The 25,305-nt window shown below is 32.9% G+C and overlaps 3 protein-coding genes and 1 pseudogene across 7 annotated transcripts; 3 read left to right on the top strand and 1 right to left on the bottom strand.

Annotated features, from left to right (window-relative positions):
- Positions 1-428: 428 nt before the first annotated feature.
- Positions 429-5,906, bottom strand: LOC127127517 (uncharacterized). 5 transcript variants are annotated; one of them, XR_007805363.1, is made up of 6 exons: positions 5,705-5,906; positions 4,750-4,862; positions 4,339-4,425; positions 2,162-2,364; positions 1,327-2,052; positions 429-1,207 (listed from the first exon to the last, which is right to left on the bottom strand). XR_007805363.1 is itself a non-coding variant. In XM_051056717.1 (5 exons), the coding sequence occupies exons 4-5, from the start codon at positions 1,843-1,845 to the stop codon at positions 1,115-1,117; spliced, it is 612 nt and encodes a 203-aa protein (XP_050912674.1). In that variant the 5' UTR covers positions 1,846-2,052; positions 2,162-2,364; positions 4,750-4,869; positions 5,705-5,905; the 3' UTR covers positions 429-1,114. The 5 variants fall into 5 exon arrangements, 3 of the variants coding, with proteins under 3 accessions (XP_050912674.1, XP_050912673.1, XP_050912676.1); XR_007805362.1 differs by having other exon boundaries at positions 4,339-4,410; positions 5,705-5,905; XM_051056717.1 differs by lacking the exon at positions 4,339-4,425 and having other exon boundaries at positions 4,750-4,869; positions 5,705-5,905.
- Positions 5,907-16,268: 10,362 nt separating this feature from the next.
- Positions 16,269-17,287, top strand: LOC127131156 (uncharacterized). The gene is made up of 2 exons (XM_051060093.1): positions 16,269-16,863; positions 17,253-17,287. The coding sequence occupies exons 1-2, from the start codon at positions 16,269-16,271 to the stop codon at positions 17,285-17,287; spliced, it is 630 nt and encodes a 209-aa protein (XP_050916050.1).
- A 3,750-nt stretch (positions 17,288-21,037) lies between these two features.
- On the top strand, positions 21,038-22,659 carry LOC127131155 (uncharacterized; annotated as a pseudogene).
- Positions 22,660-24,123: 1,464 nt separating this feature from the next.
- On the top strand, positions 24,124-24,822 carry LOC127131154 (uncharacterized). Its single transcript, XM_051060092.1, has one exon. The coding sequence runs from the start codon at positions 24,124-24,126 to the stop codon at positions 24,820-24,822; it is 699 nt and encodes a 232-aa protein (XP_050916049.1).
- Positions 24,823-25,305: the final 483 nt, after the last annotated feature.

Here is a 25,305-nt window from a genome sequence, read left to right as displayed (position 1 = left end):
GATATGGAAAATAGATTTATTCTATTTGCTGAGAGGAGTTTTGAGCAAGAATATCATAAAGAAGACATTGGCTTAGTTAGTTCCGGTTGTTTGATTTGCCTCATTTGGAGAGGGATTCTCTATCTTGCCAATATTGGAAATTCGCGTGCAGTACTTGGTTCAATTGAGGCTAATGGTGTATCTAAGAAATTATGCATGACTCAATTGGTTAGACATCATAGTTGCGAAAATACGGATATTAGAAACGAATTTCATGTAATGCATCCAGGTGATAAAATTGTATGTCAATTTACTGAAGTGCGTCCTGTTCTTAATTATCATGCGAACAAACATCCATCCTGGACCTTTAAAGGCTTAATCATCAAGATAGAATATTGGGAAGTGATTATCATTAAATAAAACACATACTACTAATTCAATCAGAACACTTAATCAAAAGATTTGTTGATTCAGACAAAACCAAAATCAGTAACAATATACATCTCTGCAACAAAATGGGGGAAACTGAATCTCACATATCTTGCTAGTCTTCATGCTCTTATATCCCAACATATCAAGAAAGGAGAACATAAAGAAACTTGATAAAAGGAATAGTAAAAGAGTAGGAAATGCCAACTACATGGTATTTCTTTAGTACAATGTATATATTGTAATTTCCTTGATCCAGCTCTCATGCTCCATTATTTGATGGCCTAGATTCATCATATTCTGCCTTTGCAATCCAACGATGTTTAAGTGAAGACTTTTATTTCAAGGTTCTTCTGTGATTTAGTCTCTCAATTCTTCGATGATGGTAACCAATTTGAAAACATCTCAAGTCTCATCGAAATACAAGATCCAAAGTTCATGTGTGATGCTATAGTCAAAGATAATAATGCCAAGATTTGAAATTTCAAAATTTTGACAAAAAGAAATGTGAGAACTCTCAAGGTCGTGTCTGTCAGTGACCTACGTCTTGTAAAGGCACAAGAGAATTTTTTGAATTACAAAGGCAAAACCACACACTTAAAACCTTTGAGAAACCTCCCTTATTTTGTTAAAACCACCTGAAAAAATGAAACAACCACAAAATAGTATTCCTGAAAATGTTGTCTGTTAGAAGTAAAATTAATTCTTATTTCTCCTCCTTAACTTCAGTTAACAAGTGAGCTAAACCATTTGTTAGAGCAGATGTAGAAGTCAATGCAGCCATCAATATGCTAAGACACTGCAACAAAACAGCAACATAAAACAAAACAGAAAATGCTAAATAATCACCAAGTAAACCAATACTAGAAGTACAAAAAGGTGAAGATGAAAAATCCATAAAGTTTTAGTCAATCTTACCTCCTTAAGGCCAATGGTGACAACCTCTTCCTTCAAGTCATCAAGAGAAGTTTCCGAACTGTCAATTAAATTTAAAGATGAAATCGGAGACGATTGTGCAACGATCAAGTCATCGGTAGCCACATACATTTTCAATTCCTTCACATAACCTTCTCGGCTTCCTCTCCATGCTTTGAAATTATCGAGTAGAAACATATTTTTACAGTTTTTCTCATCTTTCCTAGATTCATCACTTATGAAAAATTGATTATCAATAATACTGTCTTTGAAACTTTTGCCATCATAATAACAATAATACTCCATATCCGGCTGAAGAGGTAATATCTTATTGCTTAGTTTGAATTGCGATGCAACCTGAGGATCAACAAGCCTTGTCTTGGCTTTTGTTGACTTAAAATACTTGTTTTCTTCTAAAACAACAATGCTCTTGTACAATTTATCAATACTTCCCAAAGAACAATTTTCTCTTATCTTACTTACAACTCCTCCCAAGGGAAATGGGAGAAAAGTTAATAGCATATCAACAAAATCTTCTTCCCCTTGAGCATACAATACCTTGCCATCTGATTTTCTTATAACTAGCTTTACACTTATCTAGATATCAGCAATATCTTCAACATCATAGTTCAAAATCTTTGACGACTCTTCAACGGATGGTTCATTTCGCAAAAATGTATCTGTTAAAGGTGACTTGGAAATCAAAGCGCACTTCAAAAGATCCAGCACCTATATATACAAAATACAAATCAATAGAGCATGAAAGTCTGCAGTATTTGTGTAGGGCACACAACAAAAGACTATGATTTCGTGAATAGAAAAATAAGTATATATAAACCTTTTCCTTCGTGACTTCAAACGTCATTTCCTTTAAGGAACTTGTGGTTTTTATTCCACAGTTTTGAAGTAAACCAAAGCTTGTAACATGCTTGGAGTTTGGCATGACGATCAAATCATCGGTAATAACAAAAGAAGCACTACTTGTAACAAATCCTTCGTGGAAATGTTTGAGGGAAACTAAATGAGTCAAAGGATTCCCACCTGCACAATTATTATCAGAGGAAGTATATAAACCATTACCGCAGCAGCTATCATCAACTATAGTACATAAGAAGTACGTAGCCAGCGGAGTATCGTCAATGTTAAGTGTGAGAGAGTTGCAATAATCTTCTGACGAGTTTATTGGTTGCAATAACATTTTTTTATGTGTCTTTGTTAAGAAATATCTTTTGCTAAGATCGGCCACACTTTGATAGAGTGAGTTAAGACAGCCAACTTTGACAGGTCCCATGTTTGAATCCTTCTGAAGAAGTCTTGCAATGGTTCCTAATGGTAATGTTAAGAAGCTACATAGAACATCAACAAAGTCTTTTCCTGCTTCAGCAAATACAACTTTGTCTGTTTCTGTGTCTACGAGAAGCTTCAACAACACTGGCTCATCTGTTTTGTCATTAGCCATGGAAGAGAGAAGTTGGCTATGAAGAAGTTGGGAGTTTGAAATTTAAAACGCTGATAAAAATGTTTCTGTTGACAGTTCCAAGCAATGCTGATACGATGGGTGGCACAATGGATTTTAACAACGTTTTTAATGTCAATTCTTGTGCAATTGGTATTTGAGTTCATGGAAAAATAAAATGATAGTGATCACTTATGGGGTAGTGAAGTTATACCCACGTTTTAATTGTGTCAACTAATACGGTAAAGATACTTGGTGCTTGCCTTAAATTGCATTTGAAATACCATTATTTATTTATTTTTGACTCAATGTTGGTAGTGAGGGTACTTGTGCATTTAACATTTCCCCATTCAGATAAATAGTGACTTTTTTTAAGGCAAATATGAATATAAATAAATAAAGGTGTCAAAAAGGATTACAAGTGGGCACAAGTTATATCTAAAAATTGGTGAAATTTTGAGTTATGAGAGTGTGCTCTTCTCGCCACAACAAAATTGCATCATAGCAAGCAGTTTATGTCAAGTGTGAAACACCTCGCAAAATAAGTGAGGTTGTCAGGAGTTTAATGTCTCGCAATGCATGTTTAGTTTTGAAAATATTGATGCAATATTATCAAGTGTTAACTCCTCGAAATGATGTAATTTATCTCGAGTTACTGTCATTTGCATTTAAGTTTCATGTGAGTTTACATTTGAATTTGGATGAATATATAAACCCAAAGTGATCTGTATTTGTAACAAAATTTTGCATTTTTTGAGCAAGTTAAAAGTTAGTTACTATTTCATTCTTTTTTTATATATGTAACTGCTTTTTATCTTCTTCATCTTCTTGTGCGTTGTTAATGGAGGTTCATTGTTGAACTCCAATAATTGGTATCTAGAGCTCCATTTCGATTCATAGGGAAACACTAGTGTAGCGAGGTATGTGATTGATTTCGTTTCAGAAATCCGTGTTGAATTGAAGTTTGAAATCAGAGAGAATTACAGATCATGATTCTCAGGGTTTGGGAAACACGAGTATTGCTGAGAACTGAGCGATTTGCACAAGAACAAAGATGAACGACGAAAACAGTAGTCTGAACCCAAAGTTTCCAGTATTCAACAGAAAGAACTGGAATCGATGGTCGATTAAGATGTTTGTGTTGTTTAGAGCTCAAGATGTTCTTGATCTCGTCAATGACGATTATACGCCGATTGTTGAAAATGCAACATACGAACAAAAAAACATGCGACGTGAAACGAGGAAGAAGGATCAAAAGACGTTGTTCTATATCCATCAGAGTGTGGATACGAAGGTGTTTGTAAAAATTCACTGTAGACTTTTACTCCACATGTGAAAGAACACTTCAAAGTTGGTTAGTATTGCCATGTTATCGCCAGGAGCTCTAACACAGTTTTATTAACAATCGGTATGAAAGCATACAAGTTGTAAGTGGAGGTAATCAAAGTCAAAAACTACTTATAAATGATTTTCAAAACACATTGAAAGGTAATAGGGTTGTAAATTCCAAGAGATAGAATAAGAGACAAATTTAAGGTTCCTTTCTTATCGAAACTTACCTCTCGTCTGTCACCACCATCACCGTCGTCGAAATCACCATGGATTCACAGGTTTCACTATATCTCCATTTCCTGTTTTATTGTCTTCTATTACAATTGATAATAAGAAAAATGTATTTTATCACGCAAAGTGTCATCACTCTTTAATTTAATTAACACATGACATTCAGTACAATGCAATGGACTTGCTCCAAGCACAAGTTTTTGCATATTCAAGTGTTTTTCTTGCTTTTAATCCTACCATCTAAATGTTTTTTCATTATAAACTTGAGTTTAGGAATAAAAACTCTTTTATTAGTATTTTGTCAAAAAAAGTGAGTACATAACTAGCATAATAAACCATGCAGAGGGAGCTCACTTAATCATCTACAAGAAATGAATACCATATCTAAAGTGTAGAAAGTCACACACCTTCTTCAAATGGACAGCAAGATGAATCTTTGCCAAAATAAAGAATTAGCACATCCGCGATACACCATCATAACACTTCCTAATTTTTATGTAACCAATCCTCCTGTTAGGCGCTGCACACTACAATAAGTTAGCTGACATGTTCTTCAAGTTGACGCCAAAAGCAAACAACAATGTTCAGCATTCAAGCACAAAATCATAGATGAATGTACTTTGCACAATGGTCTATATCATTTTCGTATAGAGTAACGACATACAGATCTGATTGACAAGTGCATATTAAGAAGCACACGTATGACACTAAACACATAAAGACCCAAACGAACATCGATAAAAATTGGTTTTAAAATTATAAAACGCTGCAAAAATATAATACAACACATAAACTAGTATGAAACACAAATCTCAGAAGTGTTTGTGAAATTAGTTGAGATATACACTGATTTGACCTTTACTATTAAACTATTGTATATAATTTTGTTTTCATTAGGATTGATTTTATCTAGATTTATTTAATGTTGTTTAACTAGCCGGTATAACGACATTATACCTCTATAGCATAGATAAATTTGGACAAACCGCTCTTGTTCTGAGATATGCTATTCAATACAAAATATTGTCGAATAGCCGCTATATCGACACTATTACAAAGAAATTTTTTAACAAACTGCTATCTGCAATTGATAACACTTGATTTCCATGGGCATATCTAAAGTTGAATATTTCAGAAACAGTGTCAGAAGCTAGTGTGGTTATGGACAACAACAGTAATGTTCGTGCTGTTTTGGACATGAAAACATCTCAAAATATGAAGCAATTGAGAGGATTATTGGGTCTTACTAGTTATAATAATGTTTGTAAATTCTTTTATACCTCTAAAATGCAGAAATAAACTGCATACACTAGAGAATTTTATACCATTATAGCTACCTATCAAAATTCAGACACTACTTACTTGGGCTGAACTTGCACGTCCTTTTTTTGCAGCGATTCTAAGAAGGTGAACCGTCGAGCCATTACGAGCGAAGAAGGGGAATATTCGCGCGAATAGGTTTCGGGTGTTTGGGTGAGAGTTGTGCGGTTCTGGATTCTGGTGAAATTCCTTCGTCGTGCTGTGCGTTTTGGAGAGGTTAAAGGTTGTGAAAATGGGTTATTTATGTTTATATAAATTGATATTTTAATTGAGAATAGTAATAGAGATTTGATATAGCTAATTTATTTATTTTGGATTCTCGAAGATAAAATAATTTTCAATTTTACATCCAACTTTTAAAAAATAGGGTATATACTTAAAACTTATAATAAGATTTTTTTCATAAAATTGCTAGCTTAATGTTATCCTCAATTTTGTTTATAGATCAATAAATTGATACATTTATCTTATAATTTGCATCATCTATATATCATAATATAGTATAATGTCTAAAATATCAATTAGAATAAAAGTTTAATTTTATATAAAAAATGATTGAATCATTTCTCAATTATGCATAATGTTATTGGGCAAAAAAATTTGAGATCGAGTTTGAAGCTATCAATTTTATTAATCTACCGTTTGCATAGTGTAATCTGGCGTGTTCGTTATATTTTTTTCTGTCCCATTTACGTTCACATTGTGATCAGCTTGAACATTTTCAATCCAACATTTATTATTCTAAAATTCGATCTTTATCTATTTGTTTTTCAAATGTTTATTTCACGTCGATCATTTTTACGCGTTTCATTTTATTTATTTTAATTCCTTTTATTTTTATTTTTTCGTCAAGATGTACTGAAAAATAAATAGGATTAACTATATATTTATTTTGGTCTGATTGTGTTTATTTAAAACTGTTTGAATTTTATTTATTTTAAATAATTTAAACTTATTTTACACTAAAAATACTTAAAGATGCTAAGCATTGTTTTTCTAAAACCTAATACTCTCTCTCTCTCTCATATATATATATATATATATATATATATATATATATATATATATATATATATATAGATATATATATATATATATATATATATATATATATATATATATATATATATATATATATATATATATATATATATATATATATATATATATATATATATATATATATATATATATATATATATATATATATATATATATATATATATATATATATATATATATATTATATATATATATATATATATATTAATATATATATATATATATATATCTATATATCTATATATATATATATATATATATATATAGATATATATATATATATATATATATATATATATATATCTATATATATATATATATATATATATATATATATATATATATATAATCAGAACACGGGGCCAATTCACTTTTTATTGGTTAGTTTTCAAAATTAATAAAAAAAAAGATAAAGAATGAAATGGGACTTTCTGAAGGAAAAAATCTCAGAAATATTTTTCATTTTTTCTCTCATCTTCTCGCCTCAACCTATTTTCCACTTTCTCTCCAACTCACCCCATCACCAACCACCCTCAATCACTGTGACATCCTTGCTCTCACTCTCTTCCTCTACCTTTGTACCACCTCTCTCAACCGCCTCACATCTCAAACCTTTGAACCCATTGCCGACTTCGAACCTAGTTTCACCATGTCGCCCATTTCAACCTCTATTTCTTCTCTTTTAGCCACACTGTCACCTTCTCCAACCCAAACGACTTCACCGACAAACATTTTACATCACCGAAAAGCTAAACACCATTCACCATCTAAAACCTTGCTAATTTTTCCTTCAACTCTTCACAACATTCCTTCCCCCTCACTGTTAAACTCCATCCACCTTAAAACTTTTGTTACTCCACTATTTGTCTTGCACCTCCGCTGTGAACTTAACTACTCTGGCCAAACACATAAAACACACCACTTTTCAAAACACCCCTTCCAACAACCTTTATTCCGGCCACGAACTACTCCCGCCATCCACCCTACTCCGCTCATTCACGTCGGTGAAGCTACGCACAACATCCATTGTGCCTCACAACTCATCTCTGTTACAACAACCAGCAACTCCTCTCTCACGTTGACAAGAAAATCGACGACTCCGTAACACTGCTCACACGAACTCAACACCAACTCTGCATAATAATAACTTGCATTCGTGTCAGTTGGTTTTCCGCTTTCATTTTCGTTATTTTGATGATGTTTTGGTTGTTGTTGATTTTGTTTTCGCATTTACGTATTTGGTTGGCTTGCTTGTTTTTTTTATTTCGGTTACTTTAATTTGGTTGTAATGTTGTTGTATTCATTGTAATAATAATATAGTATGTGTGGGTTATGCTATTTTATCTATTCTTTTGGTTATCTTGAAAACGAATCGAATTTGTGCTGATACGCTATTTGCATATACGTGATTCATGTGTGGCATTCACTTTGTTTCGATTCGGTTGTGATGATCTCATCTTTGTGTTAGCAACATTATGGATTTTTAATACTCTTACGCGCGACATTCTTCATTGTGTTTCGTTCTGCATGATTAGTGGCGTTAAGTTATAATTCACATGCGTTAACTTTAAGTTACATATGTTTTGTCTTTGCATGTTAAGTTTCATTTACTTGTGTTTGGTTTTCGTACGTATTTCGATCAATTTGCGATGATGCTTTAAGCGTTAGCATTTTGTCTAAATTCTCCTGGATTCCGTACGAAATTTTCAATTTGGTTGTCGTTATGCTTTGATTCAGTTTCGTATGCGCTTTTGATGGTTTAGCAAAGCGATAATCCACAATTTTTCTTTTTTACCAATTCGTGCTTCAATATGCAACTTTTGCTATCACGATGTTATATTTTGTTGCTTTTCGATTTTATTTGTGATGAGTGCTTTGTGTGTTAGCAATTTGCAATTTGATTTGTGTTGAGATTAAACGATCCAACATCATTACATTTAAATCAAATTTGAATCTTACTTTTGGTAGCTTTACTTTCCACGTCTTTGTGTTATTCGACATCGATTTGCATCCTCCCGTCATGACTTTGACCGTGCACGTTTCATTTTGCTTTACTCTTTCATTTCAATTACAATGAATGTGTGTCGTAAATATGTTGTATGAGCTCCTATCCTTTTATCTTTGTTGTATATATTGTATAATATTATGATCCAATTTACTTTGTGGCGTTAAGTTACGCCTTGTGCTAGAGTTCGTGTCATCACGCTAGAATTCGCACCCCTCGTGATTCAATTTGCAAACTTATGTCACGATTCCCACATCCCATTCATCCTTCAACCACTTTGACCATCGATTCAAAATCATTTCAAAACTTTCAAACCAGTTTCATTTTGTATTCACAAACGCAAATGAAATGCTTGATTCAAAGTCAAGCTCTTTTTCCACATAAATTTAAAATTACTAATAAACAACTTTGACCATTTCAAAATTGATAGAAAAAGGCTACATGAGTTTGAGGTCCATTCATAGTCCTGAGTGTTAGACCCAAGTTGTAAGAGCTTGCAAGTCATAAACACCCGTCTTCCTTCCTAAAATTCAAATGAGTTTCCCTTTCGCAATAAATTGGAAGAAAATAATACCTGGGTGTATGGTCCAGTCATAGTTCTGAGTATTAGACCCAAGTTGTAAGAGCTTGTAAGTCATAAATCTCCGTCTTCCAACCCGAAAAAGTATTCAACACATCCAAACCATTTTTCCTTTTGGCATAACTTTCAAAATCTTTTTCAAATGAAAGATATTTCGTCTCGAGACTATGCAAAACAAGGCCTCATCCACATATGTGTGAGTAAGATAAGTGATGTTTTCCCCACGAATGTTGATATGCAAAAATCCATTTGATGTGATGCAAACATCCACTCTTCCACTTGTTTTGGGTAAGCAATGTTTTTCCGTCAATAGTGACAAAATAGCTTTCACTAAAATCGACCAACAAAGAAACATTTTATACCCATAACTATGTATCCTTGAGTTCTCCTTCGCACTCTGTTAGCTGACAAATTTCGTCCAAAGGAGTGGAAAGCATGGTCGCCCATAAGGTCTGTTGGAGGATTAGGTTGACGATGAAAACTTATAATCCAGGGTCAACATGGAAAGGGGCCATTCGAAGTTGAAGGTCAACACTCCATGATGGGGAGCGATCGTGGGTGTCTGAAACGTGGGAAGTTACCTACAGACGTGGGAGAAGTGGGCTGACACGTGTCATCTCGGGACATAGTTGCAACCTCCAAACGATTATTTTCTACTAGTATTTAAGCAAGTTGTATGGATCATTTCAAAGGATGGTATTTTAGCATTTGCAGTAGGAGTGCACTTGAAGTATCAAAGCGTTTACGAGAAAAGAGTCGTCTCCCTATAAAAGTGTATTTTTGCTTCCACTTATATTTATCAATCATTTAACTTACCAAATTGTCTTTGTTTTTTTTGTCTTTTATTGCATTACTATACTATATTTTCAACTTACTAAGAATTACATTCACTCTATTTGAACATTCCAAATACTTTACCAACTAAATAACCATACACTCAACACCAAGTCTAGGACTTTGTAGTCGGTCCTACAAGTAAACCTCTGATAGGAAGGCTAGAGAGTGTTGGTGAAAAACAAATTGGCACGCCCAGTGGAACAAAAGGTGTTTAGTGTATGTGGATACGCAGTGGCGAGAGACACAACGACGTTACAGATGGCCGATGTCGGTTCCAACATGGTGTCGGCGATTTCGACCGTGTTTGTAGGGCCAATTCTAACATCGTGTCAGCCACAAACGCCGGCACCAACATCAATGGGAACTTATGGGGAATACATGCCAAGCTTTATAGTCCCCATGCATAGGACGTTGGGAATACCGATTGAGTTTATGGCAAGTATGCACAATCTCGGTTCGACTTTTGGCGAAGCATCATCATCGCCATTCCCATGTTACCAAGGGTTAGGACCTTTGGAAACCCCATTCGGTCAACCCCCAGGTTTTGGATTGGCGTCTCGGTCGGTCCCAATTTTTACGTTGAATTTTGTCACCGTTATGAGACATCAGATGGACGAGAGTAACCATGAAATGGTCCATATGCTAACTCAGCAAATGGGCAGCATCCTGAGGCCTTTGATCCAAGATTCGACACAGAGTTACCAGCAACTGGAAACTCAAATGACAAGAATATGAGACTTTTTGGAGGCTCTAAGGGCGTCAGTTCGTCAAAATCCAACACCTCCTCCTCGACCGGAAACCCCAGTCCAACAAAAGGAAATGATGGATGACAGTTGAACCGAGATTTAAGATGCAAGATTGCAACCTAACTTCGACTCCAGTTGAACCCAAATTACAACTGTCGAAGGATTCAGATGAAGATGATGTCGATCCAACCCAATATAGAAGACTTATTGGGTCACTTCGATACCTTTGTCACACAAGGCCTGACTTAGCATACAATGTATGTATGGTGAGTAGGTTCATGCAGAAGCCAAAGCTATCACATCTAGTAGTGGCGAAGAGGATACTAAGGTATCTGAAAGAAACTCTCGACTATGGCATTTTGTTTCCTGCAATCGATGAAGGAAAAGAATGTAAATTAGTGGGATACACCGACTCATGTTGGTGTAGTGATGTCGAGGATCGAAAATCCACACCTGGTTATGTGTTTATGTTAGGTGGTGCACCAGTTGCTTGGAGTTCGAGAAAGGAACCATTAGTGGAATTATCGTCGTGCGAAGCATAATACATAGCTGGTTCTCTTTGTGCATGTCAAGCAACATGGATGGTGAATATGGTCGAAGAGATAACAGCGAAGAGTCATGGAGCAATTACCATGAAGATCGACAGCATGTAGCTATCAATTTGGCGAAGAATCCGATAGCACATGGTCGAAGCAAGCACATCGAGATGAGGTTCCATTATCTTCGAGAGCAGGTAGCAGATGGAAAGATGAATGTGGAATACTGCAGAACTGAGATTCAGACTGCAGACATCATGACGAAGGGTGTGCAGGTCGAGGTGTTCAGAAGATTAAGAGCTATGATGAATGTAGATAGCTTAGACACAATGAATTAGGTGGTGTGTAGAATTGTAATTCCTTGTGTCGAAGAAAGTTGCTCGACAGGAACAAGGAAGTGTCGAACCACCTAGGGTGTTGAGTTGTGTTAGTGTGTCGAAGCATGTTGCTTCACACGTAATTTTGATTTATGCCTATTTTAGTAGTGTTAGCTATTTTGAGCTTTTATAGTTTTGTGTTTTGGCTTGAGGTCCAAGTTAACTTAAATCTATAAATAGAGGGAGTAACCCTTATTTTTGTAATAAAGTGAATAGAGTATTCATAACATTGTAATTCACAGTATTTTGTAGTTGGAAAGTGAATAAGAAGTTTTCCACAGTTTGTGGGCAGAGAGAAACTCTGCAGAATTTTATTACTCTTCTCCTTCATCGTTCTTTATTTTCTTTTTTTCTCCATTGTTCTTTCTTTTCATTGCTATTATATGGGTGATAACAATCTTGTTTATCAAGATTGATTGAAATTCTCTATATATTTTGGGGGATTTCTAACCGTTTGAACCATCATCAACTTTGGTTTGCCTCTTGATTTATATTGTTTGTTGGTAATCCTTGCTTGACATTGGATTTTCTTTGTGTTTGTTTAATTTCAACTAGTGTTATTTATTTTGGTGCTTGAGTTTATTGCTTATGGATCAATTATGTGGTGGTGTTTGTTCTTGTTGTTATCTTAATTAGTATGAACGTTATTTTATAAATGGATTGATGATTCTGTTTTTGTTAAAGATGACTTGGATGAGAACAATGATGCTTGAATGTGCTGGATTTAAGAGATGTTTTGGTAAACTTTTGAAGATGCATTGTTGGTCTTTTCTAATAAGGAAAAAGCATAAGGAAATAATGTGAAGAAAAGGAGAGGGATAAGAACTCTCTTTCTCTCCCCCTTTATATATATATATATATATTTATCTTTTATATTTTTCGGCCATGGTTATTACGGATTGTTAAATATCTGTTACTGTTTGTTTTAATTTCTTTTGATATATTAACGTAGTCATGGTCTCTTGGATTTACTTTCTATCAAATATTACAGCCTCTTGTTTGGAGACTTATAGAATTGTATACTTATAGAATATATAAATAACATTGTAAATAATATTATGTTGTGATGTTTCGATTCTGTTTATATCGTGTTAAATCGGATTTTTAGTTTGTGGATTCGGCAATTTTATGTCGTTATGCCATCTAATTTTTTGTACATTGATAGAATATTTTCTCCGTGTTATGATATTGTGTATGACATTACTTGTGTTGTCATTACGCACAAACCGACTTTTAGCGTATTTTGGTTAATTCATTTCGATTATTTTATATTCGATCTTGTTGCTTATTCTTTAATTAAATTAGTTAATTAATAAATTTTTTGTTTAATTAGATAATTTTTTTAATCAATTTTAATTAACTTAATTATTTGATTTCATTAATTTTTAATCAAATAAATTTTGATAATTAATTTGAATTAGCTTAGATGGATGATTTAATCAAATTTTAATTAATTGATTTTGTTAATTAAATAAGGATCGACTTATTTCACTATCATTTCAACAATCATTTTCAAATTACCAACTCAATTTCATTCATAATCACGTTGGCTTCAAATCATTTCAAGACCATTTCATCATTGATTCAAAACCATTTCGAAACCATTTTTATAATTCATATTCGTTTCAAACACAAAGAAAAAATCTCGATCAATATCGAGTGCGCCTTTTCTAAATCAATTCAAAACACCTAATCGCGGTTAAACACAATTTCATTAAAGATGAAAAGGGGGATGGTCTCGAGTCTTCGATTCCTCTTCTCAATTGTTTGGGTACGAGTTCCCTTACTCGACTAGTCAAAAAAATTGTCATCTCTTAAAATACTTCTAAATCTAATCAATATTAAATCATTTTTACAATAACTTAGATGAAAAAGGAAGTGTTCTAGATCATGTTATTCCTTCCCCGAATACTTGGATACGAGTTGTCTTACTCGGTCATTTAATTATTCTTCGTTTATCTAAAAATACGTTAACAATATCTAAACCCTTTCGTTAAGGATAAAAATGGAGATGGTCTCGAGCCTTCAATTTCTCTCTTCAATTACTTGGATATGAGTTCCCTTACTCGACCATTCGAGTAATCGTCATATATTAAAAAAACTTCCAACTCGATTTACCTCAAACACTCACGTAATCAAAACCTATTGAAACTCATTTTTCGTAATAACTTGGACGAAAAGGGAGGTAGTCTAAAGCCTTCTATTCACTTCCTCGAATACTTGGACACAAGCTGTCTTACTTAATCATTCGAGTATTCGTCATCCAATCAAAATACCCTGACACAATCTAAATCCTTTCGCAATTAAGGATGAAAACAGAGATGATCTAGAGCCTTTTATTCATCTACTCGAATATTTAGATATGAGTTCCCTCACTCGACTATCTGAGTAATCGTCATCCAACAAAACACTCAACACACAAACATATCTTTTTCTTGCACCTGCGTGACCGAAACCCTTTTCACAAATGGAAATTGTTTAGTCCTTTCTAATGCATGCACAAACTAGCGCTTAAGCCTCTCATGCTCGAGCATACAACTAAATGTTTAAACTGCTAGAATGCGATCAAACATGATCTCTTCCACCGCAAAAAAAAAACACTAAGTCTCCCATCCGCGAGCAAACAAGCCAATGGTTAACCGTTAGAATGCGACATAAACATTTGTCCTCTAAAATCGATCAACCAACACTCTTGGCTACCAAGAACTACGTAGCTTTGAGTTCTCCATCGCACTTGGAGATACGTAGGAGCGAGATTCACATCTCGTCAAACACTATAATAAAAAACACAAAAAACATCTTTTGTCTTGTCCAGAACTATGTAGCTTTGAATTCCTACCTGAGGATAAGTAGGAGCAAGACTCACAATCTTATCAAGCACGCCCTAACAAAAATATTATTGCGACCCTTTTTATTTTCTTTTACACTTTTGATCTACTTGAAGAAAACAAATAACATTAGCTAACATTCAATCACAAGTTTAACTAAAAGATTATCGTTGAGTACAACGGACATGAGGGGTGCTAATACATTCCCCTTGCGTAATCGACTCTTGAACCCGAATATGGTTACGATGACCATTTTCTTTCTTTTTAAAGGTTTTATTTATATTTTCCTTTTCCTTCATTGGAATAAATAAAGTTCAGTGACGACTATGTTCGATTTTTTTTTTTTGCGACCATCGTGAAGGATTATATTTTTCGAGATGCAAAACGTGTTGTCCTTTACATGTTGGAAATGTACTACCTGAAGTTGATTTGAATGAAAGGAGAAGGAATATATTATAATTAGTGGGCCAAAACAAGGAATATCCACAAGGCTCATGATCTAATGACAAGACAAAACCTTAAAAGTTAGAGGGTATAAAAGGAACCCGTTAGGCGAAATAGAGGTTCATAAGTTGGAAACTTGAGAAATTACTCTGAAAAATATCTTATTGAAGAAGAATAATAAGAAGAAGAAGAAAAAACTTGAACCAGAAGTGAAGAGTTCCTTCCATTCTCCCTACATTAAAGAATTGTTGAGCATCCTGGCGTGACATAACTCACCTCCTGTTGATTGAAAGATTGCACGAAGTAGAGCGTCATACTTAAGTTTTCATTTTCTTTTCATTTGTGTTTAGAAATGTTGAATGTAAGAACTTGTGTTGTTGTATTTCTTTTGCTCATCATGAGATAAACATCTTTATGTTGAGCAATGTGAAGTTTAATGAAAAATAGTATTTTGTGTTTAATGGTTTGGTTTGAAGTGATGCATTTTACTATGTGAAATAATGTTATACATTTGTTTCTTTGTTTGATCACCTTAGAAGTATGTAAAAGTTGGTCAAGGATTGGGAGATTCATTAACTAACAAAATTCATAAGTAAATATAGTTGAAAATAGTAGGATATACATATTCACTAAATTAATCACTTTAGAGATAAAAGACTACAATCATACGCGAAAGTACTTAGAAATGGAATGCACCTATAATGGTAACATTGTAGATTTACTCCACTTCACCGTATCAAAAGCACGCACCACCGCACCCGACAACTTTATTTCTCTCATTCATCTTTTATTCCTAATTCCAACACGATACACAAATGATTATGAATTTTCAAACCTAAAAAATAATAGTTTCAATAATCGAAAATTACGTTAATATTTATAACTCAATTTATTTACTTTAAATTTGTCGACCTAAATAAAATATTAAAAAAAACCTCTAAAGATTCATGTAAAAGTAAAACAAAATTAAGAGAAATAAAAAATCAATACGATTTTAATTCTAAGGGTCAATTACAAATAATTTTAAATTAAAAAAACCATAAAATAGGAATACAATTATTTTTTGTTGGGCCTAGCAGTGTTTTAATTTTTAAAAAAAAATCATAGGCAGCGCATGGGGAGGGAGCAAATAAGCATACCATATATAACGTGAGTGAACAAGTGAATGAATCAGACTCATTATCTGTAACAATGGCGGCGGCGGCTGCAGCGGCGGCAGAAGAAATATGTTCATGTTTACGAGAGGAATTATTGGAGTGCACCTTCAAATACCTCCACGGCGACAACCGCAGTTTCATGTCACTCTCCCTCGTCTCCAAACAGTTTTTGTACATCACCAACCGTATACGATTCTTCGTCACAATCACCGATGAAACCATTCCTTACCTTCCTCGCCTCTTCCACCGCTTCCCTAACCTCACCTCGCTCAACCTCACTATCGTACCCAAAACTGTAGAAGAAGTGAACGCTCTTCTAACCCTAATCTCCACTTTCCCTTTAGACATCAAATCGCTCGGTCTATGCCTCAAACGCATACTCAGACCCATTCAGATTCCTGCAAATGGCTTGATAGCTTTGTCCAAAACTATGAAAAATACGACATCCCTCACTTTTTACCAAATGAGTCATTTCAACAAGAAGAATTTATTCTTGATCGCTGATTGTTTTCCTTTACTCCAAGAACTCAATCTCTGTAATCCCTGGCTTACTAGTGACACAGATTTTATGGTTGATCATAAGGATCCATTATTAGCACTTCCCAATCTCCGCAAGATTAACCTATCTTGTAATTACATCGTTGACCCAGACCAATTTGCTAACTTTCTCCGCCATAACTGCACGTTTCTTCAAGAGATCATACCTACGTACGTATCATACCTAACCCTGCAACTATTTACTAATATTTCATGTTTTCCTTTGAATTTGCTTTATTTATTTGCAAATGTAATAGTTTTTGTTTGATCGCCTAAAAGTAAGTTTGATCATCAAGGGTGAATGTTGCATTCCCATTTTGAACATCTCAATTCTTAACCCTCTTTCTTTATTTACTTTTACCCTTAAATTGGATCATAAAAGACTATATCAGTTGACACAATTTAGTTAATAATTCCTTTACAATAATTGCAAATTAAACTAGGATTTTTGCTTAATGTCTATATGTGATATATGTGTTAGGCCAAGACTCTTTGATGATGTTTGATAATCTTTGATGATTTTTGCTTAATGTCTATATGTTTTATATGTGTTAGGCCAAGACTCTTTGATGATATATATATATATATATATATATATATATATATATATATATTATATATATATATATATATATATATATATATATATATATATATATATATATATAAACTTGTAATTTTCAATTTCTCTGTTCTAAAACAAGACACACACAATTCTAACGAAGTTTATCATCTCCATTAACAACAAGAGCCCTAAACACATGTCATCTTCCAAAGCAAAGAAATACGAAGATATGTGTTTATGACTCTCGTTCGATACTTGGCAGAATGAAAGAGCGAAATCATTTCTTTCACTTCTTCTTCATATATCTAGTACGTCAAACATCACTAGTCATGTTACATTAATGTTGTTGTTATCGATGATGATGATCATTGTTGTTGTTGTCACTACTACAAATAATATATTTCATGACAAAACTTTCACATCACCCAACAAAAAACCGAGTTGTAATGTCAATGCGCGCCATGTTTAATTTATTAAAAAAAACAAAGGGAAAAATAATTCAATACATGTTTCGAATATCATCGACATTTTATGTTTTTATTTCTTTTAAAATTGTATCTTTCTTTTTATTTTATTTTTTTGTTTTACCTTAATGATATATTCCTTCGGTTTTATCTTTAATAACCAGGAGATTAGATAATTAGACTTTATTATAAAAACATTCGTTAGTCAGATTTTACTCTAAACCTAACTTATATGTAGCCGCTTAAAACACTTACGCATCATACATTGGGATGAATTGCAAGACATAATTTTTTCAATGTTCTTGTATCTTTAAAAAAATATTTTTTTTGCTCTTGCAATCCATCATAATATAATTTTGTTGATGTTGTTGTTATATTTTTGGAATAAGCTTTTGGTGATGTCAGTCAAAGAAAACATTCCTTAATTTATTGTTTTTCTCGTTTGACACTATTGATAAATTTTATAAATTGCAAGCACATATATTGTTGAGAGAATATTCCAAGTTGTGTAACCCAAGTTGAAATCCAAGTTGATTAAGGATAGTGTTTGTTATATTAGTTACTTAGTTACTTAGTGTATATATATATATATATATATATATATATATATATATATATATATATATATATATATATATATATATATATATATATATATATATATATATATATATATATATATATATATATATTATATATATATATATATATATATATATATATATATATATATATATATATATATATATATATATATATATATATATATATAAAAGTGGGGATCAACTTACTCCAATAGTAAAAAAATTTAGTTTACTCTAAATCATATCCTTTGAATTGAATCCAATCTAATGGTTACATTAGTTTTTTTATTTAATTAACCATTAGATTATATTCAATTTAAAAGTTATGATTTGGAGTAAGTTAAAAAAAATTACTTTTATAGTAAGTTGATCCCCATTATATATATAAGATTTAATTTCAAACCCCAATTTATTGTGTTTCTCATCACCTTCAATATGTAATTTCTCCAATTATCAAACAAGAGAGATGAACACACGAGAAAAGAAGATGAATACTTCCTTCATACATGCTTTTTAACCTTTACAAAGTTTGAAAATAATTTTAAAACTTTTCTCACTAACAAATATTTAAAAATTAAGAATCGGAATCAAAAATATGATCGAATTCTTAAATTGAGAGATGAGAATCTTTATAAAATTTTAGAAAAAAATCCAAGAAGGAATAAATCATTGAGAAATTAAATGAGTTGATTCAATTATTAAAGGATGAAGGCTTGAGATTAAATTTATAGGATTTTATAGCAACCTCGTCAAATAACTCTTGTGAAGAGGAAAATAATCTCCATTAATCAATCTCCTTCAAAAGAACAGTCTTAGTGGTTGAACAATGCTTAAAAGATTCAATATGAAATTAAGGATCTCCATAGAGAATATGAAAAAGAAGTCTCATCTATTGTTATATTCAAAAGAATAAAGGATAAGAAAATCTTAACACATAAAGCATTTAGAGATTTAAAATCAAGGAGAAATATCGAAGAATAAACCTCTGGTAGAACCCTCAAAGAATCTTCTTCTAGCAAAGAAGATGAAAGTGTTATGAAATCTTCTCACAAAGAAGATGATTGTGAGGTAACAAAATTATCATACAAGCATTTGTTTAAATTAAGCTCTAAGTTAATTGAGGAAAATGATAAGATTAAAAAACGCAACTTAGATCTTCTAGAAAAGGGTATTGAAATGCGTAAGGATAAAATAGCTAATATTAGAAACCAAACTAAAACATGTAAAATTTGTGTCTCAATGAAAAAGAAAGTGAAAGACTTACATGAAACCTTAAGTAAATTTATTAAGGAGAAAGAAAATCTTGACTTGATTCTATCAAGGCAAAAGCCTTACTTGAGTAATATTGGATTAGGATTTAAATCTGGTATAACACATAGTAAAAAGGTTAATAAGAAGAAGGTGAATCTCCCTGTCCATTCACCAAGACAACAAGATTCCTTGAAAAGACACATGCATACCTCCAATAACTCCAAGTACCATTAAACCCAAAGTTGATAAGCATATAATCCAAAAAAAAGATTCCAACTAACTGAAGCATACACTAAGCCCACCTTAAAAATGAGACATAATTTCTTGGTTTTCAAATTTATCATTACCAACACCTCATCAACCAACAACCTCCCTTTAAAGAAAATTGATTGATTAGGAGAGACAAGATTGCCCATAATCTCAAATATTTTTGTCACCAATCTTCAACAACAAGTTTATAAAGAGAATCCACCAAGGAAATAAGTCGAGCATAACCTAGATAAGTAGGGGATTCAACCTTAAGAATAAAGGTGACACAATATGAGGTGGAAAAATAAGATAGAAGGGCCAAACAATAAAACTAATCAAAGATCACACTTAATTCTTCTCTAAAAAGTTACCACAATTTCCTAAAAATTATAAATTAAACTCATTAGGCTTAAGGTTCTTATTGCAATCACACTCAAGAACTTCCTGATCTATCTCATAGAGAAGAGAAAAAACAGTGAAAATAATGTTATCTTCTTCTAAAATACTTCCTCTGTTCATTTTTAAGTGTTAATTTCTTGAAGAAAAAAAATATTTTTTTAATTGTCACTTGCAAAATTCAAAGTAATATTTATTGCATTTTTGTTAAAATTATCCCTTTGAAATATGTGTAGAAAAATCAAAAAATAACACTTAAAAAATTAACTAAGGGAATAGTGCGGAAAGCGACTCCATCCAACTGTGATCTATCATCGAGAAACTCCTTAAATAATTAGAGAAAATCCTAACCGTCTCGTAACAAATCTCTAAGAACTCCAGTAACCCAACAATCACTAACGCTATGACATTCCTCTTACTTCTACTAGTATTATTTTCTTGACACAATATTAGTAGTGTATAATTATCCAATCTTATTTTTATCCTAACCATCAAACTTGCTCTTACAAATTCTTTTGGATTATCTCAAACCCATTATTATTTGTCACAGTTTTAATGAAACGTAAAGATAAACAGGTGTTTCGTTTGGATAACCGAAGCTCTTAATGATTTCATTATCTGATATAATTAATGATTTCCCTTTTCAAAGTCTTCTAGAAACTAGAAAACGTTTTAGTAGTATTCCATCTAAAAAGAAAAACTCTTCATAAGCATTTTTCATGTTTCACTATCTCGCGTGTTCTTACATTGATATACTATGGCACTAGCTTCCATTGAACAAGTTGACAATGTTCATCTGAGAGTTTTGGTTGATAAAGAAAGGAATAGAGTTGTGTATGCTGAGGCTGGGAAGGATTTTATTGATGTTCTCTTCAGCTTCTTAACTTTGCCTTTAGGGACTATTGCTAGACTCGTAGCTAAAGAGTCTAACATTGAACCAGTTAAATTCGGCAGCATTAGCTCACTGCATCAAAGTGTGTCTGATCTTGATCAACAATATCTGACGAATCAAACTTGCAAAGAAATGCTACTCAATCCTAGAAACTCTATGGAACCTTATTGCCACAAGCTAAAACTGAATATAGACGATACAGAACCCATGCAATACTTTCTGTGCCTGAATCGGGATTGTCGAAGAACTAGTGGTTGCCTTTTGAGCACATTCAAGAATCAAATATGCTATTGTGGGGAAATATTGAGCATGGAAGTATTCCCTAATTGTTTAAATCTAGAAGATGGTTTTGTTAAGGAGAATGCAACTTTTATCATTTGTGACGATCTTTATGTGATGCCTAATGTTTTCGGAGCAAGTCTTCAACTACTTCAAAAGCTTGGAGTCGATAGTGTGGATGGAATTGAAGAACAAACTGTTACTATCAACAAGAAAGAGGCATGTTTTTTTTGTTCAACTTCCATATTTCATCTTTAAATATTTAATTATTTTTCTCAAATTGTGTATATTTATTTTGTATAGGTAGTTGATCTTCTCAAGTTATCATTAATCTCAAAGGCCCCTTTGACCGATTTTATTTGTAAGAACCAATCCTTTGATAACTTGAACCTAAGAAACATTCTGATTGGAGACATGCATTCGGATGAGGCTAGGCAGATGTCTGTGAAAGTTACACTAAGAAAATCAAACGAACAAATTCTGTTTGTTGAAGCTGAGGATGATTTTATTGACTTCGTTTTTAGTCTTCTTACCTTTCCCTTAGGAGGAGTGTTGCATATGCTTCAAGGATTCTCTTCTTTAAGTTGCATTGATAACCTATACAAGGGCTTATCTGAGTTGAGTTCAGATATGTTTTTAGTGTCAGATGGACTCAAAGACAAACTCACTCAGCCTCTCATTGCAGAGCAATATGAGCTCAACAACCAGATATTGCCAATTGATGCAGCTTCCTTACCTATGAATTATTGTCATAGTTACTATAACCACAGATATCAGAGATATGTTACTGAGCTTACAAAAGAAACTGTGTATTTTAACTATAATAAGACTCGTGAAGAAAGGTTTGTACGATTTAAATTGGTTGATCCAAAGTCATCTACTGCAAAGTCGTCGTTTGCCAAAGGACCGTCAATGTACATGGTGACTGATGACTTGTTTGTCACTCCGATGTCTTCCATTTCTACTATGTCATATCTAAAAAAATCTAAAGTCCCTCTATCTGATTTGGAGGAAAGAGTTATCAAAATCGGCGTCAATGAGGTATGGATATGTTCATACCATAACTTATTTTTTATTTAGTAACATTTGACTGACTTTTTTGTTACATGTTGTAGGGTCTCAGCATTCTAAAAGCTTCGTTAATCTCAAAGTCTGCTTTAACAAATGGTCTCAACCAGTTTATAAGAACAGTTAAGGTGAAGAAATGACTAATTATTTCCTTTTTGCTCCTCAAGGTGGATATTCTAATCAACTTAACTTTGTTAATAAGGATGTACAGGCCTCAATATCTGACATTTCTGCTCCTCAAGATGTTGTGAGATCAGAATTTAACTTTGAGGCATTAGGCATGGATAACCCTCCAACTTTGAGTGTTCAAATTCAGGAAGGTTCAAGCTGTACTCAAGATTTGCAGCTTCCAAGAGCTCCTTTAATGGAAGAATTGCCCCCGCCACCTAACATACAGGTAGCAATGTAAATTATTTACTAGTAGCATCTTTGCTAATGCAGTAATTGCTAAACATAATTTTCTTTTTGCAGGAACTACACATGAATCTAGGAAAAAAGGTCAGTTTTGTCACTCATGTCATTCAATGATACAATGTTGATATAAGTTAAAGTTCTATTGTCTGTTTTGAATTCAGGAGAATGAGAACACGGCTCCTGTATTGGCTTTGCGAAGGTCTCTTAGGAAACGTAAGGGTGGTGGACAAGTTTAATGGGGCACATGATACAAAAGCATGTGACAGATGGTGCTTGCTTATGATTTTGATTAAACACTTCTCTAAGAGTGTAGGAATTAATTGCAAATGTATTTTTGTTTTAAAAAGACTAGAAGTCTATGATATGTAAAACAATTGGCATGGGTAGCAACTGGCCTCAATCATCCAGATTAATTGTGATCTTCAAAAATTTGTGTAGCTTGAATTTTTGGCTGCTTTAAATTTATCTAGCCGAAGGATTCAATTTTGGGTGACCACAATTCTACTTGTAGAATACCTTAGTATATTCTTAAAGCACTTTAAGCTTTATTTGAATTGACCTAGGTATTTATTTCATTCCATTTTATCATTTACTATCATTTTCTTTATTTTTAAAATACTTTAGGCTTTACTTGAATTGATTGTGGTATTTATTTCATTCCATTCAATCATTTATCATAATTTTCTTTTCATTTTATTTAGGTGGAATGAAAAAATGACTTTGTTTAAGCTTAAAATATTCTATGGATAGAATGAAACCTCTAGTCCACTTTGTTCTTTAGGCTCCATTCCACTCTATCCATTGTCATTATTTGATTAATTTTAAAATATCCAAACTGTTGAGTTCGATTGTTTTAAAATAAGAAATATGAGATTAAACTAACAATGAAGAAAACAATGAAAACTACATAGAAATCAGTTGTATTGATTGATATAGCAGGGGATGTATAAATTGTTTCAAACCAAATGATATTAAAAGATTAGAGAAATAAAGACACTAAAAGATACGATTTTAATTCTAAGGGTGAATTACAAATTTTAAATTAAAAAAATCATAAAATAGGGATACAATTATTTTTTGTTAGGCCTAGCAGTGTTTTAATTTTTAAAAAATAAGCATGTCAGATATAACGCGAGTGAACAACTGAATGAGTTAAACTCATTATCTGTAACGATAACTCATCTGTAACGATGGTGGCGGCGGAAGAAATATGTTCATATTTACCAGAGGAATTATTGGAGTGCACCTTCAAATACCTCCACGGCGACAACCGCAGTTTCATGTCACTCTCCCTCGTCTCCAAACAGTTTCTGTACATCACCAACCGTATACGATTCTTGGTCACAATCACCGATGAAACCATTCCTTTCCTTCCTCGCCTCTTCCACCGCTTCCCTAACCTCACCTCGCTCAACCTCGCTATCGTACCCAAAATTGTAGAAGAAGTGAACGCTCTTCTAACCCTAATCTCCACTTTCCCTTTAGACATCAAATCGATCCGTCTATGCCCCAAACGCATACTCAGACCCATTCAGATTCCTGCAAATGGCTTGATAGCTTTGTCTAAAACTAAGAAAAATATGACATCTCTCAGTTTTTACCAAATGGGTCATTTCGACAAGAAGAATTTATTATTGATCGCTGATTGTTTTCCTTTACTCCAAGAACTCAATCTCTGTAATCCCTGGCTTACTAGTGACACAGATTTTATGGTAGATCATAAGGATCCATTATTAGCACTTCCCAATCTCCGCAAGATTAACCTATCTGGTAATTACATCGGTGACTCAGACCAATTTGCTAACTTTCTCCGCCATAACTGCACGCTTCTTCAAGAGATCACGCTGAGTTTGGGGAATTTGGGAAATATGACTGTACTAGTCCTCTAATATATTTAGAGTTTTTTTTTTTACAGAAATAATGTATTTATAGTTGAATTACAGTTTTCTTATCAATTTGGTTGTTCTTGCAAAGTTTTTGTTTTGTATGTATATATATATTCTCCCGTATATTTTCACTACATAAATTCTGATATAAACATCATAAAGACTTTGTATCCAATATATGCACTAAGTCTAGCCTTCTCACACCTAATGAAACAGATAATAAGGAGTAATGTATAAACTGAGTGAATGAATTGAGAGAAACAAGTTACTTCATAACAATAGCTGCAACAGCATTCAAAGTCCAATGTACTTGATAGAAACAAGTTACTTCATAACAATAGCTGCAACATCTAGACTTTGCATGATATTGCAATTTTGTTCTTGTTTCATTTCGACAAGGAGTTGTTCTTGATCGCTGATTGTTTTCCTTTACTAGAAGAACTAAATCTTAGTTATCCTTGGGTTAGTAGTAACCAAGATTTTATG

Source organism: Lathyrus oleraceus, chromosome 3 (assembly GCF_024323335.1).
Source record: "Lathyrus oleraceus cultivar Zhongwan6 chromosome 3, CAAS_Psat_ZW6_1.0, whole genome shotgun sequence".
Lineage (NCBI taxonomy): Eukaryota > Viridiplantae > Streptophyta > Magnoliopsida > Fabales > Fabaceae > Lathyrus > Lathyrus oleraceus.
This window is presented reverse-complemented; position numbering and strand designations above follow the sequence as displayed.

Coding starts and splice junctions, on each gene's coding strand:
- LOC127127517 (XM_051056717.1), bottom strand. CDS start 1,845: ATGCTATTAACTTTTCTCCCATTTCCCTTGGGAGGAGTTGTAAGTAAG. Junction 1,208..1,326: donor TCACCATTGGCCTTAAGGAG/GTAAGATTGACT, acceptor GTTTTGTTGCAG/TGTCTTAGCATATTGATGGC.
- LOC127131156 (XM_051060093.1), top strand. CDS start 16,269: ATGGCGGCGGCGGCTGCAGCGGCGGCAGAAGAAATATGTTCATGTTTA. Junction 16,864..17,252: donor CCGCAAGATTAACCTATCTT/GTAATTACATCG, acceptor TATATGTGTTAG/GCCAAGACTCTTTGATGATG.
- LOC127131154 (XM_051060092.1), top strand. CDS start 24,124: ATGGTGGCGGCGGAAGAAATATGTTCATATTTACCAGAGGAATTATTG.